A 19,585-nucleotide genomic window follows, 5' to 3' on the forward strand; every position below is an offset into this window, starting at 1 on the left:
TGTATGTGTTTTATTTTTTATTAATATTATAAATGCGAAAGTATTTTTGTTTGTTCATCAATAACGCAGCAACAGAGCAACGGAATAGAATAGAATAGAAAAATTGTATTGCAACAGAACACTATAGGAAAACACAAGGAAAACAGTAATAATACTTACTGCTAGGGTGCAAAGGCGGCCTTATCACTAAAAGGCGACATGCGCGTGCGAAGCCGATAAAAAAGTGGAAAATGGGTGGTGCATAAAGGATGTTACAAAAAATGAAATAAACTTGCATGAATAATATACATACTACATTTACATATTAACTATAATAAAATACCGATAGATTTTTATGATATATATTTATGTTATTATAAACGCATTAGAAACGGATTAACGGATTAATATAAACTTTTGTATAGTGATAGTATATGGGCCGGAGTGACATAGGGTACTTTTTATCCCGGTTTTTCTTCTGGGATAAAAATTTGCCTATGTAACTTTATATAAAAGTAGCCTATGATGTGATTTTCGGCATACAAATAGTTAAAAGAACGCAGAATAAAGAGACAAAAGTTGTCGTAGTATACTTATTTATTTATTTATTATTTAATAATGGTCTAAGATGGTAGTGGGCTTACTATTGGGGGTATCGTTTTATGATTCCCATTTATCTCTCTCTCTCTTTCTCTCCTTTGGGTCTGTTATCCTTTGGTTTTCCTTATACTAAGGTTGCCTGGCAGAGATCACTACTAAGCGATAAGGCCGCCTTTTGTATACTGCTCCTGTCTGTGTTTTTTTTTTCTTTCTCTGTATTTTTTAAATGCCAATAAAGAGTGTATAAATAAATACTCAGCATCGGTGTCTTCCCAGGATCGTACCGGAGACTAGCCTGATTGGCGGAATGTCTGCGTCGGTAGGTTGGTAACTAGCTACGGCCAAAGCCTCCAAAAAATCAGACCAGAGGTAATTCAGAAAATTGAAATTTTCAAATTACAAATCCCAATTAAATTTCCCCTGCTGGATATCGTCCCAACAACACTGCGTATGCCATTGGCGCGAAGTTTGACGGCCGTCAGGCGCAGTGGCCAGCGACACTGCTTTCTGAGTCCAAGGCCGTGGGTTCGATTTCCACAACTGCAAAATGTTTGTGTGACGAACACGAATGGTTTTTCTGTGTCTGGGTGTTTATTTTGACAAAAAAAAATTATCAAAAGTTGATGATAAATAATCGCAAGAATTGGGTTATAATCTCAGAAACAGATTGCTGTCAAAGGGTAATTTGTAGGTAGTGGAATAATTAAAATAATTAAGATCAAAAAAATATTGGATATTGGATCATAATATGTATACAAATAGCCATTTAACCATTTTATTCAGATACTAACAAAGCTGTAAATCTGTGACACAAAACTTTTACAGAAACTATATAGGCTTATATTAAAGTCTCGAAAAAAAAGTCACCTGAACATAAAAAGCGAGAGTTGAAAGGAAAAGTTTATGTACTCCCTGGAATTGGGTCTCGACTTTCGTGGAATATGTGTTTCAAAATACTATGTGATTTGTTGCAGTTATCCGAAAAGAACTTACAGTAATGGAAATATTTTCTTTCCTAGTTATAATTGATGGACCAATCAGATAGGATTCGCAGTAGCAGATGGCAAGGATAAAAAATCTAGTTCGTTATTGGCCCACGTAATGTAAAGAGGATACCATCGTCTATAATCAGCGATGCATATAGAAAATGTGGCATAAATTGAACTCAGCACAGCCGCCGTGTGTCTATCAACCTTTGGCCTAGGTTTCAAGCCTTACGTGGGTGTAATAACCCCGGCAAACACGTCCTTCAGACTCGAACATAGCATTACAACAATGCTGCTTTGCGGCAAAAGTAAGCATGGGGGAAGTACCGCACAAAAAGCTTTTCCACTACAATCCTTATCCCTATCCCTACTACCCCTATCCCTACTAATATTATAAATGTCAATGTAAGTTTGTTTGTTACGCTTTCACGCAAAAACTACTTAACCCATTCTCATGAAACTTTGTACACTTATTCTTGAAAGTGTTAGAAGTAATATAGGATACTTTTTATCCCAATATAAGCTCGGTTTCTTTAGAGAGGGGATGAAAGTGTTTGATGATTATACGCCATAACTCCGACAAAATAACCTACACACCACCTACTATAGAGGTTATAATATGTGTTAATTTTGCCCAAACTGTGGCTGGTGATAGAGGACAGAACTCCTCAGCGGACAGCAGCAAACCCCTCATTTAAGGCTTAGTGATACTGAATACTTTTTTTTTAGAACTACAACTAAATTTAATGCCACATCAAAAACAAAATCAAACGCAGACGAAGTCGCGGGCAACAGCTAGCATAAAGCAAATGCATATTCCTTTTTTATCGTGGAGAATTCCCGTGGATACCTTCCTGGCGCAATCTGAGCAATTTTCCCTGTCCAGTCCTGGGCTTGAACCGCAATTTGGAAGTGTCGTTTCTGAATTTGCACTGGTTTGGCTTATTGGGAGGTTTCAGCAGTTGTTACCCTGCCGATAAAGACGTACCACCACGTTCTTGTATACAATCTTCATTATGAAACCATTACTGGTCCGCTATAGAACACGGGTCCCCTCTCGAAAAAGAATAGTGAAAGCCTTGTATTTATATATTGAACAGTACTGGACTGGACGAGTCCAGTACGGATTGATAACTTTCACACACCTCGATTAGTATATTAACATCAAAATTTCATTTATTTATTTATTTATTTGGTATCTATGACCCATCACTACGCACTACACTGTAACATAAATAAAATAATTAAAAACTAAACTAAATATTAAAAAAAAGTTACAAATTAAATTCTGCGTCCGGGCAGCCCTCTCTCTCTCTCTTTAGTCGGTCCCTCATGACTGAGCATCGTGATCACTGGTATGGCGGGTAATCTTGTCATACAAGATCTCTCTCCATCGGGTCCTGTCTTTGGCCATTTGTATTGCGTTATAGAAGGTACGGGCACCAGTTTCTCTTAGTTGATCTGACTACCGGGTTGGAGATCTGCCACGGGGACGTTTGCCTTCTACATTTCCAACCACTATCAACTTTTCAATGCTCTCGTTTCCGCGGCGTGTGATATGTCCAAAATAACTAAAGATGCGCTGAAGGCAGATGGTAGAAAGACGTGTTTTAATTTTGAGTCGTGAAAGAATTGATACATTTGTGCGCTTGGCAGTCCACGGTATGCGTAGCATTCGCCTCCAGCACCTCATTTAGAACGCATCAATTCGCCGTCTTTCTCTAGCGCGAACAGTCCAAGTTTCTACGCCATAAAGGAAAATAGGAAAGATTAGTGCTTGTACCCGTCGCAATTGGTTCTATTCGTTATGCTACGATTTGAATGCCGTTACTGCTTAAAGTATTGGTTTAGTTTATTTACTTATTCGCATGTATGTTTATATTATACACCATCTATTTATAATGTCTGTCTATTTTTCAATATCTCCCTAACCTAGATTTAAGTTTAATAACATCATCATCATCAAATCAACCCATTACCGGCACTGGTCTCCTCCTAAAATGAGAAGGGGTTAAGCCCTTAGTCCACCACGCTGGCCCAGTGCGGATTGGTGGACTCCACACACCTTTCAGAACATTATGTAGAACTCTCAGGCATGCATATTTCCACACGATGTTTTCCTTCACCGAAGCAAGTGATATTTTAGTTACTTAAAACGCATATAACTTAGAAATGTTAGAGGTGCGTGCTGGGATTCGAACTCGGCCCCCTACCTGAGCTCCTACCCAATGCGCTATCACCGCTTCTTAGTTTAATATTGTTATAAGTTTCTGTGCTGTCCAATAAAAGATTGACATACATATATACAGCAAGAAGTTATGCAGATTTCCTCGCGACGATTTCCATAACCGTTATACCAAATTATATTTTTTTAAATATATGAAAGTTTATATTGAAAACTCACATAACTCCGAAAATAACGTGATGAGTCCTGGGAAACGAATTCGGCTTCCTCGAAAGGGGGCTTTAACCGCGATATTACCGCGATGGTATATACTGGATTTACAAAATGGACACTAAAACAATGCATGCAAAGCAAAAGTGTACCATGTAGTTTACCAAACTCGATGGAAACATATCACAACAGTGGTGCATGTGACGTCATCAAAATTCGAAATAACCCAACACACCTGGCTGAAAAAGTTTGGAGTAAATAAACCGTGCCTGCGTTAAAATTTTGCATTTAGTATGCACAGCCATTAAAATAGCGGATATATTAGGAAGATATATTTTTTTTTGTCATTGAATTAAATGGCCAGTATTATAACTAGATGACGCTCCTGCGATACCATATAAATCGTAGGTTGCCGCATATTATTTTGTTATTGATGTGAAACATCTATAGGCGGAGGGTACACCTGATTGTTGGCGTGGAAACGCGTCGCCACGATATATGATTGAATTTTTGTATTTCGTATTTAATTATAAAAATGAATATTAATTTTGTAATAAACAGTCATTATTAACCGACTTACAGAAAGGAGAGGTTATAAATAAATAAATAACTTACTCGTATATTACTACGACAACGCACACTTCGCCATCTAGCCCCAAAGTAAGCGTAGCGTGTGTTCGGTTGTATTTCTTTTTTATTTTCGGAACACATTTTCATAATGCAATATCTGATACGTCTTATACGTTTAATGCAATATTCGGTTCATAAAACTTTTTTAAATTTTAATTTGTTTTTAATTAAAATGTGATAAAGTCTTTATTTTATGGAACAAATTTGTAACGCTTTATCTGGTCAGTACGCTATATCTGATTCCTGTCGCTGCTCTCGTATGCATATAACTTGTATAAAACAGTTTCAATGTTTCACATCTGCCAGGCGTCCCGTGACGGCTCACACAAGTTTTTTTGAATGTTATTTTTTCTTTTTACGTATAACTATACTTGGTCTGTCAATAATATATTAAATTTAAATTCTGGTTTTCTTTTGGTTTGACTTTGGGAACGCAACGACAAAAACAATATTTTAAATAAAAACTCTCCGCCCGTTTTGTGGCCCTAAAAAAAGCGTAGCTAATAAAGTGGGTCGGGCAAACATTCAACTAAAACTCCGCTTTTTAACAAGTATTTTTAGTTGCTTTCGCAAATGTCTCATCAACCCGTTTTCACAGCGTACCTGTGCGCTTTATATCGCTCCGAGTGTATGAGACAATAAACGTATACGTACTACAAAACAACACATAATATGCTTTAATTCAAAAGTTTAATTCATCCGATACCAAAAAAAACAACGAATTACAAAATTACAGAATGCCAAAATGAATAAATGCAATGTAATTGTACATCAAAGAACAGGAAAAATAAAATCTACGTATCTTATTATCAGTTTAGCTTGATCTTCATAATCAGTTTAGCTTGATCAAATAAATGCTCAAGTTCCTTAATATAATATTTCTATAATATTTTATGGGTTCCTTAGATTTCTGCTGGATCCCTAAAATAGATCTTAACCTGATGAAAATAGGATAGCATGGATCCACCCTTTCAATCAAAAATAATTTTACAAATCAGTTTATAAAATAACAGAGTTCTGGGGTATCAATTTTTAAGCCCACGCAGTTGCGCGAAGAAGCTAGTAAAACATAAAATACTAAATAAAACCGAATTTATAAATTCCTCTTTTTTTTGTAAGTCTTTAAACCGACTTCAAAAATATAAATTAAACGTGACTTCTTGAAAAAAGTTTCTTATTATGTCCATTCATAAACAGCCTCATCACAAATTCAAAGGACAGTTATCTCACAAATTGCAATATCAGCTGAGGTTCTTGAGGAATTATTATCCTAAGGAATACAAAGAAAAATAAAATGCCTAAGCATAAGAAAATATTACACCACGTAGACAAAACCACGATTAGCTATTTACGAAAGGGACATTCCTGTAATTGCAATACTGTGGGATGTTATACTACAAAGAATTTTAGCACTTATCACATACACAATAAGGTTAATGTTTGAATGTATATTTCTATATCATTCTACCCTCTTAATCCTTTATTGTTTGTGATGGATCCCGTCACTGGTATCACCTGTACATCATGATTAATGACTTGTCCTATGTGGAAGGGAGACCGTAATGAGGGAATGGAATGACTGATAATTTATGCTATGGTCAGATTAGGGTTTGAAATAAAGACGTGTAGTTTTAGAAGATAGACTTTTTTACGAGCCTGGAAGTTTATTGCACACTCGGTGTTGACCACGTTCTTCGTGCGCGTTCATTTCCAGTATTTCCAGTCATAATACAGGTCTTAAGTATAGTTCAACGTGTACATACCACGACTTTGGATTTGTCGATATTTCGACCCAGTTGCCTGGATCGTGGTCACGATGGGACTGCGTAGGTACGAGATGTCAAGTTGGATGTCACGGGCAGAATCTGACTACCCGCTTTCGTGTTCTTTTTGTCGGTATTTCACGAACTGTTCGCCACACTACACTGACAACGTCACTTTTAAATTGAGAACTGTACGATGCTTTCTTGCTTTGCATAATTCTACCACTTGGTTCCACATACTTGCTAATTTAAAACCGTCCTCACGATTACAAATATTTCAATGCACGATTTAAATAAGGATGCAGTCTAAGATGGGAGCGGGCTAACCTGTCAGATATCTGTATACTGAAGCCTTCTTTTGAGAGTAATATTACTACCCCTGTGTCAGAAAACTCTGCCCCTACAATAGGGTGTCTCCATACGCTTGGCTTTGGTTTCTACACAGCATTGTACCAGAACGCTAAATCCCTTGGCAGCACGTCTTTGTCGGTAAATAGCAATGACCGAAGCTTCCCACCAGATGATACTAGAGAAATCTTACAAATAGTCCCAGCCTCGGGACCGGAAAGTTCTTAACACTGGATTAGTAACGATGTCACATGCAACACTGTGAACACAACTTTATCCTATCAAACTGAGTAACTGCGGATAACAGTCATCTTTCATCTGATATATAATATTCCTTACATAACCGACTACTATCAACTATAATACCAACCCTAGAATGAAGTATCATTACAGTAATACACTCTCGAAATGATTTCGATATTGCGTTCTAAGGCTGAGAGCCAGCAAGGAATAGAGGTATATTCAAACTAACACATATCAGGTACCATGTTAAGGTTTGTGGAATGTGGAATAAAGGTACATATATTTCTTGAACAGCCTATGAGCTCTATTGTTAATCTGATACTTAAACTGAGTAATCAGATTCACTTTTTGTTAGCAACGCTATAGTATATTATGCATCAAGTGTGCTAAATTTGTTTCACACTCGAGGCGGTATTATGAAAGCCAAGGGTGTCATAATGAATACATACGCGAAACATTGGATAGAAGCAGGCGTTACTTTGCAGAATTTACAATGAATAATTGTTAAGTAACACTTAACTTTACACGTAACTTAACACGTGACTTAACAATTATTCATTGTAAAGTCAACATCTCCTGAGGATGATCCGGTTTCGGAGCGAAACGTGCGTAGAGAGTATATTGCCGAAGATCTGTTTGGTATGGAGTATAAGGATTGAAGAAATTATAAATTACACCTCAGAGATTCTCCTGCTTTTCGCGGAGTATAGCAAATTAAGCTTAATTTTGATAATACATACGCGAAACATCCGACATTTTTCATCAAACTTGCGTTCTCAGAAAATAACTGACCATATTTGCTGTGATTTTACTATGTGAAAGTTTCGAAGGCTGCTGATATTAGTGAGAACCGGCTCGTCACTCGTGATTCTTGCTTCGATTGTTATTTCTGGCGGAATCAAATCTACTATTGCATTGGCTTCCAACATAAAATGTGCATTACATTTTAAGTCGTAATACCACGTCATACATCATTTTGATTAGTATTTTCGTATTTGAAACATAACTCATTATTTATTCTGAATAATTTGATCAAATTAAACGTTAATTTTTCATCAAACTTAAAAAAAAAAGTTTAAGAATTTTAATTTCATTAAAAAAACCTCTTGGTTGGATTATGAGCCTTACATCTATGTAATAAGATCTACTTTACGAGCAAATGAAAACTTCTTTGCTGTTTATTTAGAGTGGTAGTAGAGCTACATATGACTTGCTCATCCGGTAAAGTACTGCCGCCATGCTCATTTCTGCCCTCAAGCAATAATGCTTTGTTCTGAGCAGAAGGGAATGACTGCCAGTGAAGTTACAGCCTCATGGGCTTAAAACCTACGCGTCTGGTTGTTTTTTTTGTTTGTTTTTAATAACGATAGGCCAGCGTTTGACGACAATCATGCCCGTTAGAAAGCAATGATGAGGTCCAGGTTGGAGCACGCTTGCCTAGAAAAAGCCTATTCACTCTAGCCTTGAAGGTACTCAAATTATACGTGGCAGGAAACACAGTTGCCGGGAGGGCGTTCCACATCTTAGCGGCACGTATCAGAAACGTGGATAAAAACGTTTCGTGCGTGTTGATGGAATATCAACCACGTAAGGATGCCACCGCTCACGGTGTCCCTGTGGTGTTCTGTGGTAGAACGGGGAAGGAGGAATGTGAAGTTCCTGAGCTCACTCACCGAAGTATATCCGGCTGATATGGTGGTAGGTATGGTGGCTACAGGGCGGTACTTTGTAAGACTTTCCTTGATTGCTATGCGAAGTCTTGTTCTGAGAAACAACCGTTATAGCAGTTTTTGCGTAACACTCAAGAAAAAAAATACTTTTAAAAATTGGTGACTTGGTTGGAGAAAACTACACTTTGTAAGCACTTTTGTAAATTTTTCGCCCAATCGACAAACATTTCTGTTACATTTTTGTAATCGTTCTGAAATTTATGAAACCAAATACCTATATCTCAAAGTAAACCTATATAAACTATGTGGTTTACATTGCTTTACATAAAATAATCTTATTTTGTAAAAATAATATTTATACAAATGCGACTTTTCTATTCCAGTGAGGCAAGACTAATCAATATAGTATGCTCTTTTAGAAATTACATGGTTAGTTACGTGCTATTTATATCAGAAACTAGCGGTCCACCGCCACTGCGTCTGTTAAGTAAATTCATTTTATACAAACTTACATTCTTCGACCTACCGCGATGCAAGATCCTTTCGTGTCACCTGACTATACTCCTAAGACTCGTAGCGGGATGAAGCGTTCCTCAACAATTAAGCATCAAAATAAATTAAATAAATCTGATTGGTAGTTAGTATACAGAGTTGAGCGCTGTTAACTCTCAATCTAAATAAATAAATAAACAACAATTATTTATGCAATTTTTAATCTCCTATTTAACACAATAAAAACTGGGATGGGTAATCCTTTCAACTTAAAACAAAAGTAAACTTGGTATAAGTTTCATGGGGATAACATGAGAAATAAAGGAGACTTTCACCCCTATTTGGCTTCTTTGGGGATAGAATTTTCAAAGCCCAACGGTTTGAGCTGTATCGATATATCAATCAGTCAGGACTTGGAATTTTAAATAATATATAGATTACAATGTGCTTTTTAGTCGCGCTCACGTACAATAAGATACAAGCTAGCATACTCTTAAGCAGAAAAACATCACATAATGTTTAGACTCACGATCTACTGTAATTGCTTAGTTATGTGCAATACTTGCTCAGCTAGACAATGGTAAACATTAAACAATTTGAAAGACGCAAGAAATGAAGCAATATTATTGCTGGCAAAGAAGTTAATAATATTAACAATCTAAAACTAAGTAAGTGCCTTTAAAATTAACGTAGCATAACATTGAAATTGCTATGCAGTGTTTTCCTACTTCAACTGACAGTTCATTTTAAATGTCAAAGCGTTATAAAACAGCGTGATCTATATATATAAAAATGTTATGTTGGTTTGTGTACGCTTCAAAAACTCAAGAGTTCTGCACCGATCGAGCTGAAATTTTAGCATGATATAATATCCGCATCAAGGATTGTTTTTATCTATTTTTTGCATCAGTCACATATCCGTGAGTCTTAATACGCAGACAGTGGAAAAACAAAAAATATTATATATCCACAAAAATTGCAAAATTAAACTTATATGTGATGCATTCTTTGTTTTGTTTCTCACTTCTCAACCATTTCATAAAAATGTGCCACAGCAAAGCGTGGCAGGTTACAACTAGTATTCTATATAATTATAGACAGTAGAATAGGAAAAGGTTTCTACAAAATTGATTCTTCGTTCTGAAGATTTTGGATTCGATTGATGATTCATTTCGAGCGCGGTGTTATTGACTCTACGTTGAGAGGAACGGTACCACAGTAATCCTAGTGTTTAGAGCTTTTGCCTTCCTTTCGAGGTGAATGAGGTCGATCACCTCTAACTTTTCTAAGTTATGTGCGTTATAAGCAATTAAAATACCACTTGCTTTAACGGTGAAGGATAACATCGTGAGGAAACGTGCATGTTTGAGAGTTCTCCATAACTTTTTCTAAGGCGTGTGAAGTCCACCAACCCGCACTGGGCCAACGTGGTGAACTACGGCCTCAATTATTTTACTGTAGTGAGTTAGTATAATTATGTACAGCGCAGTGCATCAATTTAAGATTATAATAATGGTTTAAGGTTCAAGGTTCGACAGCCGACTAGCGCAGTGGGCAGCGACCCTATTCTCTGACTCCTAGGCCGTGGGTTCGATTCCCACAACTGGAAAATATTTGTGTGATGAACATGATTGTTTTTCAGTGTCTGGGTGCTTATCTGTATATTATAAGTATTTATGTGCATTATATTCATAAAAATATTCAACAGCTATCTTAGTACCCATTTTACAAGCTACACACAAGCTACGCTTACTTTGGGGCTAGATGGCAATTTGTGTATTGACGTAGTAAATTTATTATTATTATTAAAAAATGTTTGAACAGCTGTTTTGCACTTTATAATGTGAAAAACTTTACAGCTCCGGCAACTGTCGCCGGGCATTTATTTAGCAATAAATTGCTCGTGTTACTGCTTCCTTATAGTGATAAGTTACATTAGTACGATCACTTAGTGGATGCCTACCTCCTATTTGTTATTCTGTGGCATCGAACTGAGAGCGACGCACGCGCAGATATTTTTACCATGAAGATCGTATTACTAGTGATTGTGCTGGTCGGAGTTGTCATTGGAAATCAAGAGGATTGTAAGTAAATTCTATGTCTTCTATAATACCGCTTACATAGTTTTGGTTTGAGTTTTTTTTGTTAAATTTAAGCATTTGTAGGCATATACAAATTGCATAAAACGCTTGCAAAAACAAAACGCACTTTTTTATTTATTAGCAATGATTTTACAATAAGTAAGTCTTTTTGTCACCTACTTCATTTGTGGTGTGCGATGTGGTTTTAAGTTGGAAGTTCTGGATTAAATTTTCGGCAGAAGCAATTCGGGATTTAATCATATCAGATTTTCTCTCCGATCTGGTTACCTTTTGGCTCTGCCCGTGGCTAGTTACTCTTACCAATAAAGACGTGCCCCTACGATGTCGCGTGGAAACCGATATGGGGTATGGGTTAAATACATCTGAATCATCACTCACCCCCAGGTGAAATTAAATTAATGCTTTTAAAAACGGAGTTACTCGTACCTTTCAAATTAATAATTCCGATTTCTTGATAAGTGTAAGAGGAACTTGGGAATGAGACTTGAATAATACTCCTTTTAACTCATTAAATACGATCTATACTCGGGCAGACATTCCCCACATGAACTCATTACCGGCACGGGTCTCCTTCCCACTGGTCCTTACCCTCTGGTCCAGTGCTTGGTCGACTCCGCACACATTTGAGAACATTATGTAGAATTCTCAAGCATACAGGCTTCCTCACGATGTTTTCCTTCACCGTTGAAGCATGTAATATTTTAAAACGCACATCACTTATAAAACTTAGAGGCGTGTGGTGGGATTCGAACTCGGCCCCCCGATAGTGAAGTCGATCTTCTACCCAATGCGCTATTCCCCTTACCCTTACAAAATGGTACTAACTAATTTTTTAACAATGCAATGCTTCTATATTTATACGGCTTGGATTCTTATCAATACAATACAATGTTCACAGCAAAACTAACCAAAAATAATATTTTACGATATTTTAGTTCTTTACATTATTATAGTTATAAATCTATTAAGAAAATCGTGAATTATTTAGATTACAATTTAAAGGAATTATAAAAAACAAATGATTACTATTCAAGCAAACCATGAATCCTGTAGTGACGCCGCTGCATGTCGTAGCGTCATATTTTGGAAACAGTCGGGTGTCACCCGCTAACATTAGTCAGTAAGTCAGTCAGTAAGTGGGAAGTATTTTGTTTTTCAAAGCACAATATGTAAGTCAGTAAGTGGGAAGTATAAAGTTTTTGAAAGCACATATTTATCTCAGCTGTGTATTGTTTTGCTTATAGCGAAAGTTGACTTAGCATGAGTGTAATTTTATCTTTGCTGTGTGTTTTTATCGTTATTCAACCCCTAATTAAAACGACGGAAGAGGGGTGAAGAAGGGTTTAAAAGGTAACTAATGCTGGGTTGCTGACTTCATAAGCCTTTAGGAGATCTCTCAGGCGCACTAATTTCGTCGCGATGTTTTGTTTCATCTGTAACACAAGTGATACTTAATTGCTTAACTCTAAACTCCAAAATGTTGGAGGTGTGAGCCGGAAATCGAATTCGTACTCCGACCGAACTTCAGTCTTACCCACTAGTACATCTGCTTAACCATTTACCACTCATGGTAAAAATATTAGACGGGAATATATTTAAAAATAGGTTAATAATATGGTCAATAAGTAAGGAGTATTATAATATATATACTTGATCGGGGGATGCTTTATAATCGATACTGACTCCAAAACAGATTTTTGTTTAATTTTTGTCTGTCTGTCCGGGCATCACGTGAAAACTACACGGTATAGAAACGCAAAAAGCAAGGTAAATGCAGCGGGCCGCCCGGTGGCGAATAACATAGTTTGGAAATAAAACTGGAACTGGTAGGTTTCTTTAAGATATTAAAACCTCTAATAACCGATTCGGTGCAGACGAAGTTGCGGGTCAGCTAGTTAACGAATATTTTTGTGACATTTCTTAGTTAGTGTCTAAAGTTTAAAATTTTAAGTGTTATAGTAATTTGTAGTATAAACTCCAAATATGTAAGAAAAATGCAGCGCCAGAAAGTGGCAAACTGTTGGAACTAATATTATTATTTAACTCTTTATTTGTACACCACTATGAAGTTAGGAAAGTAAAAAAAAAACAATAGAAATACAAAGACAGAAGTAAGATAATAAAGGCGGCCTTTTCGCTTAAAACCTATCTCTGCCAGGCAACCTTTGGATATTCCCACTTAAAACACCAAAAAAATGTACACAGTTAAAGCAATAAAATTTATTCTATTCTATTCTATTGCTCTTTACCTAATTATTACCACGCAAAAACATAAAAAATAAATTATTATTTAGTTTCCACAGTGTACAATCCACATTTCGTCCATAACTTATCAATATGAAATGGTATTTTTATCATAACTTAATGCCTTTTCATTAACATGATAATTAATATCAGTTCCGCGGTTAAATCGATAAATCAGTAACGGGTGTGATCATTAAAAATTAATTTTTATGAGAGTATTTTTTAAAACGAATGCAGTCACAGGTGTATCACCAACACCTAACACTAGTGTTAACATGTTAAATGTATGAACGCTTCATAAGTGCCTGTGATAAGGTCTTCATGAATAAATTGTAGCTTTCTTTGATTAGAAAAAGGTTAGTTTAGGACGTAATTATTCAAGCCATTTTCGATTTCACGTTATTTATTCAACCAAGTAGTGAGATATTTTATTATTATTTTGAAGTTTGAGTAAATGTAGTAAATCATTTTAATTAGTCAAAAAGTATCGTAATTTTTGAATCGATTTCTAATAAATAATTGATTGAAATACAGCTCCGATATCTGGCAACATTTAGGTTCCATTTTGTAGGTTGGCGGTTGTGCTAAATAATTTAGTCAATTAATCAATTATATATTGAGGTTTTTTAATGGTAGGGTAAAAGAAATGTTAATAATAATAATAATAAATATTTATTTGGAACAGTTACAATGGCACTTAAAATACTAGCAAGGGTGGCACTGCAATAGTAAAAACTGTGCGGCATGTACCTTCGCCCACCTCCGAGTTATAGTACAGTAATTATACAAATGTTCCACTAGATTTAGTGTGTGTGCGTGTGTGTGCGTGTGTGTGTGTTCGTTTATATTGTAGATACTCGTACGTACTACAGGATGGCTAGGGATGTCATATATTTGAAAGAATGAAATCTTCCGTTTGATCATAGCTCATTTGCAGTAGCCATGTAGTAATTTTTGTTTTAGCTAGGTATTTAGTCATAGCATAGATATTATATATATGTTGATAATGTTGATAAAAACATATAACCATAAAGAAATTAGACATATTTTTGGAGTAAATATACATGTGACACGCCGCCAAATACTGGGCCAGTCCATGGGCAATGTCCTTTAAACATTTTCTCGATCATTATCATCACGTGAGTTTGATCGTTCTTTCCCTAGACTATTAACTAAACTTAAACTTACGAAACAATAGTGTCCAATATACAGATTCCTATTCTTCTTTTGCAAGATTCCTATTAATAAGGATAACGATCATTATTCAATCGTATTCGTCTACCAATTGAGTTCACGATAATCAACAATACCCGACTTCCGTTCGTGAAACAAACGCGTAATCGAATATCGACTCTATCAAGCTGAATATAAAGGTGTATGGTGTGTTTGCAATTTGTCGTTACGACTGTATCTATATATTTGTATGTTGCGATACTATTGCGTTATCCGAACGGAAGCTGTAACATGCGTGTGATGCGGTTAGGATGAGATGTTGATAAGTTTGCCACAGCATATTCTAAATCCTTTTTATTATCTATATATTTTTTTAGGTATATATGTATGATTGAGTGTATATTAGTTTATTATTGTATATTTATTTATTTTGTTTGTTATTTGTGCAATTTTGTTTATGCATTTGCATTTAGCTATTTGAATGTAGGTTTATAATCAGTATACGCCACTGCCCGCTCTCGCTCATGTCGTCCTAATCCTATGGTTGCCTGGCAGAGATCGCTACTAAGCGATAAGGCCGCCTTTTGTATTACTACTACCTCCGTCTTTGTATTTCTATTCTTCTGTTATTTTCCTAACTTCATAGTTTTGTACAAATAAAGAGGTGAATAATATAAATAATTATGTCATCGTCATACTACGACAATACACACATCGCCATCTAGCCCCAAAGTAAGCGTAGCTTGAGTTATGGGTACTGAGATGCCTGTTGAATATTTTTATGAATTATATACATAAATACTAAGAAAATACATATAGACACTTAAAAACATTCATACTCATCACACAAACATTTTCCAGTCGTGGGAATCGAACCCACGGCCTTGGGCTCAGAAAGCAGGGTCGCTGCAAACTGCGCCAATCGGCCGTCAATCAAAAAGAAGAATCTAGCTATAAATTTCATCGTAGAGAAAGCTTTCATTTATTCATATATTCATTTATTCAGAATAATGGTAAGGGTACAGAATTGACACAATAAACATGGTGCCACGATAACTGTTACAGTAGTATAAACTGTGTCGCAACAATTAACGCCCACCTCCAACAATAAATGTATAGCACCAAAAAGACAAAAGTAGAACACAGTAAATGCCAATAAAAAAAAAAAAAAGAATAAGAGTCAATTAAAATAATAAAAACATGCAGCGACTTATTTAGTGCGGGTGTGTGTGTGTGCAATTGTGTGTGAGTGTGTGTGTGTTTGTGTGTGTATATGCATGTGTGTTATGTGTATGTCTATAGTTTGGCTATAGGCCTTTTTTTATTAAATCTTTTAAATAGGAAGAATTATTTTATTATCTTTTCTACAACTTTAGATTTTAATTGATAAGTGGATATATTGTTGTATTTTATGTGACTCCGTCATTGATTTCATCGTCATCATCACATCCACCCATTACCGGCCCACTACAGAAAACAGGTGTCCTCGAAGAAGAGAAAAAAGGTTTAAGTTAGACCACCACGCTGGCCCAGTTCAAATTGGTGGACTCCAAACACCTTTGTGAACATTATGGAGAACTGTCAGGCATGCAGGTTCGCTCACGTTGTTTTCCTTCACCGTTTAAGTCAGTGATATTAATTGCTTCAAATGCACATGACTTAGAAAACTTAAGGTAGCTTAGCGTGCTGTGATTTGAACTCAGTTCCTCGATAGTAAAGTAGAAGTCCTACCCACTGCGTTTTCACCCGCTTCCATGTATCATTGATTTAATGTTACCATCTGGACTTGATAGCGCATTGGGTAGGGACTCTACTTTCCTTTTGGGGCGCAATTTCGGATCCAACGCACCTCTAACTTTTCTAATTATGTGCGTTTTAAGTAATTAAAAAATATCACTTGACGGAAAACATCGTGAGGAAACCTGCATGCCTGAGAGTTCTATTTAACGTTCTCAAAGGTGTGTGGAGTCCACCAATTCGCACTGGACCAGCGTGTTGGACTACTGCCTTAATAATAATAATAATAATAATAATATTTATTTATTTGCCAAATTGTGGGTACATGACAAGAAAACATTTCATTAAACAGACCCTTCACAATCGACTGTCACAGACAGTGTGCAAATGTTTATAAAAATAAAAAAAAAATAAAAATTACATTACAATTTAAAGAACGAGAAAGAAAAATAAAATTATTTTCTACAGCATTTCGGTGCCAAATAAAATTTGATGCCTTTTAAAAATTAAAATTTTTCTATATTGTTTTCTACTTAAACGCTTCCGATTGTAGGAGGAGACCCGTGCTCCGTAGTGGGCGGGTATGTGATGATCTGGACTTTAGGAACGTGCTGGGATTATTGAGGTAATAAATTCAATGCAATGTCCATTTCAGTAAGGATCATCGACTCGATTGTACAAGAGCAGCCATGCATCGAAATGGGCGGTATTTGCACGGTCTCCGAAGACTGCCCTAAGGGACATCTCGCCGAGAAGCAAGGGCTGTGCCCGACACAGAGAAAGCAGGGCATTGACTGTTGCCACGGAGGTAAATAACAAACAATGTTAAAGTCTGGGAAGTCTTCAAGCTAATCTAATAACAATGTTGATGGCCTCCTTGGCGCAACGGTGAACGATGTGAATTTAAGTAGGTGGTCCCGCAGGGCAATTTGGGAATTTATAATTCCTGTATTTCCTCTGGTCGTGGCTAGTTACCCTACCGACAAAGACGTGCCGCTAAGCGATTTAGTGTTCCGGTGCGATGTCGCGTAAAAACCTATTAGGGGTATGACTACCATACTCCCTAACAGGTTAACTCGCTACAATCTTAGACGGCAATATCACTTACCACCAGGTGAGATTGCAGTCTAGGCTAACTTGTAGTGGAATAAACAAAAATATGTAGCCTTATAATTGGGAGACTCTCTGTTTTATTGTAGTGCTGTATTAGTTTTTCTGTTTTATGGTCTATTTTTTAAAAAATATACTACAACACACATCGCCATCTAACCGCAATCTAGTTTGTGTTATGGGTACTCAGATAAGTGATGAATGCATTTATATAATGAAAATTACGCTTAATCGCTACATTGTAAATGTCGCTACATTGTAAATTGATTTTAATCACACAAACATTTACAATTGTAGGAATCAAACCCACAGCCATGGAATCAGAAAGCAGAGTCGCTGCCCACCGCGCCAATAGACCATCACCATTGGTGGTGTTCAATAAAATTATTTTTATTAAATTCATTCATTGAATTATTCAAGAATTTTAAAAAAAACCTATTGAAGTTACTTATTATACTTCGCTCAATTACCTAAAGTTTTACAATGAATTATATTTTAGAAAAAAGCATGCACTCTAGATTGCGAACAATATTTATAAAATTATTATTATTTTTCTTCTTCTCGCGGTGCCTCTCCGACTAGCGAAAGTTGGCGGTCTGCCTCGTATGTTTCTTTTTTAATTAATAACTAATATAATTTCTTTAATAGCCTTTTACATGTTATAGATGCTATTATCAGTAACAATGTACTAAATGCGAAAGTGTGTATGTTTGTTTATTACGTTTGCTTCCTTTTGGCATCGATTACGGCGCTCTAATAATGAGATTCTCCGGGCAGTGTACGAGCACTTGGATGTCGCCTCCTTCCGGAATTGGTTGAAACAACATCGCAGTGCGAATCGGAAATAAACTCTATTTTTATTAGAATTTTTTCATTTTTTATTTTTAGTTTCATTCATTTAAATTTTAATATATTCTTGTGCTATTTGCAATTTCCATTTGATTTAAGTTGATCGTAGTGATTAAGATGATCGTAGTGTTAGATCGATAGATCGTTCTATGTTTGCTTATCGTCACAGTATTTTTTGTTTTTATTTTTGTCATATGGGTATTTGGCCTGAATTAAAAGCATTTATTATTAATTGTTATTATTATTCCTTTGTTTCTTACCTATGTAATTTCTTACCTAAATTAACCACTTCTTGATGAAATATGAAAATAATATAGCTTGCATCCTCGAGATGAACAAATTATACTTTTTATCCTCGAACAACACCAGAGTAACGTTTGCGTTAGATCGAAAAAAATAAGTGTATATCACTCATACACTGCATAGTATACATAACTATCTTGACAAAATCTCGAATCTCTGCAAAAATATAAGTTACATGGAAGATACAAATTACTTTTTATTTACTGTATAATTTCAACCGCACCTAAGTCCCATTAGAGTCCCACTATTTTTAATATGAAAAATATTTAAACTATAAACATTTTTTTTCAGTGTCCATGAAAGAGACACGCTGCGCGAAGCATGGGGGCAGCTGTATGACCCATGAAACATATTGTAACCCAAGGCTCATCTTCGACGATGCCAAGGACTGCCCTCAAGGCCACCACTGCTGCATTATGGTTCTTTAGAGTTGTATCGGAAAATACAAAATAAATAACTTCTATATCTTAATTACTTATTTTGTATCCCACAAATTTTATTTAATTCGCATTTCCTGACTTAAATCATCATCATCATCAATGCGGAAGACGGATCTCCTCTCAGAACGAGAAAGAAAAATATAATTATTTTCCAAAGCATTTCGGTGCCAAATAAAATTAATGCCTTTTAAAAATTATTATTTTTCTACATGTACTTGGCAGCGACTTAAAAATGTTGTAGAAAATATTTATTTGTTGCTTAAAGTTGTTTAAAAAAGTCGTGTCAAATATTTTTTTCTTATTAGGATCCAAACCCGTGTGTACTAGTTATTGTATTATTCCAGCGGCCAAGACCATGGGTCTTTATCAAGAAGACACAAAAAATATCCAAATTTACAAATATTCTATTCAGCTCTACGATATTACGTTAGCGCGATATCAAAGAAAGCGATGCAAGTTTGCTTAGCTGAGGTGGTTTCAACCCTCGCATCTCAAAGAACACTTTAAGCAGTCGGTTGTGG

The 19,585-nt window shown here is 35.9% G+C and overlaps 1 protein-coding gene across 1 annotated transcript; it reads left to right on the forward strand.

Moving 5' to 3' along the window:
- Positions 1 to 11,094: 11,094 nt before the first annotated feature.
- LOC120623226 (U-scoloptoxin(19)-Sm1a) lies at positions 11,095 to 19,095 on the forward strand. Its single transcript, XM_039889138.1, has 3 exons — positions 11,095 to 11,190; positions 17,018 to 17,170; positions 18,916 to 19,095. Exons 1-3 carry the CDS (start codon positions 11,130 to 11,132, stop codon positions 19,050 to 19,052), a joined length of 351 nt encoding a protein of 116 aa, XP_039745072.1. The 5' UTR covers positions 11,095 to 11,129; the 3' UTR covers positions 19,053 to 19,095.
- Positions 19,096 to 19,585: the final 490 nt, after the last annotated feature.

Source organism: Pararge aegeria, chromosome 4 (genome assembly GCF_905163445.1).
Source record: "Pararge aegeria chromosome 4, ilParAegt1.1, whole genome shotgun sequence".
Classification (NCBI taxonomy): domain Eukaryota; kingdom Metazoa; phylum Arthropoda; class Insecta; order Lepidoptera; family Nymphalidae; genus Pararge; species Pararge aegeria.

Coding starts and splice junctions, on each gene's coding strand:
- LOC120623226 (XM_039889138.1), top strand. CDS start 11,130: ATGAAGATCGTATTACTAGTGATTGTGCTGGTCGGAGTTGTCATTGGA. Junction 11,191..17,017: donor CATTGGAAATCAAGAGGATT/GTAAGTAAATTC, acceptor TGTCCATTTCAG/TAAGGATCATCGACTCGATT. Junction 17,171..18,915: donor CATTGACTGTTGCCACGGAG/GTAAATAACAAA, acceptor ATTTTTTTTCAG/TGTCCATGAAAGAGACACGC.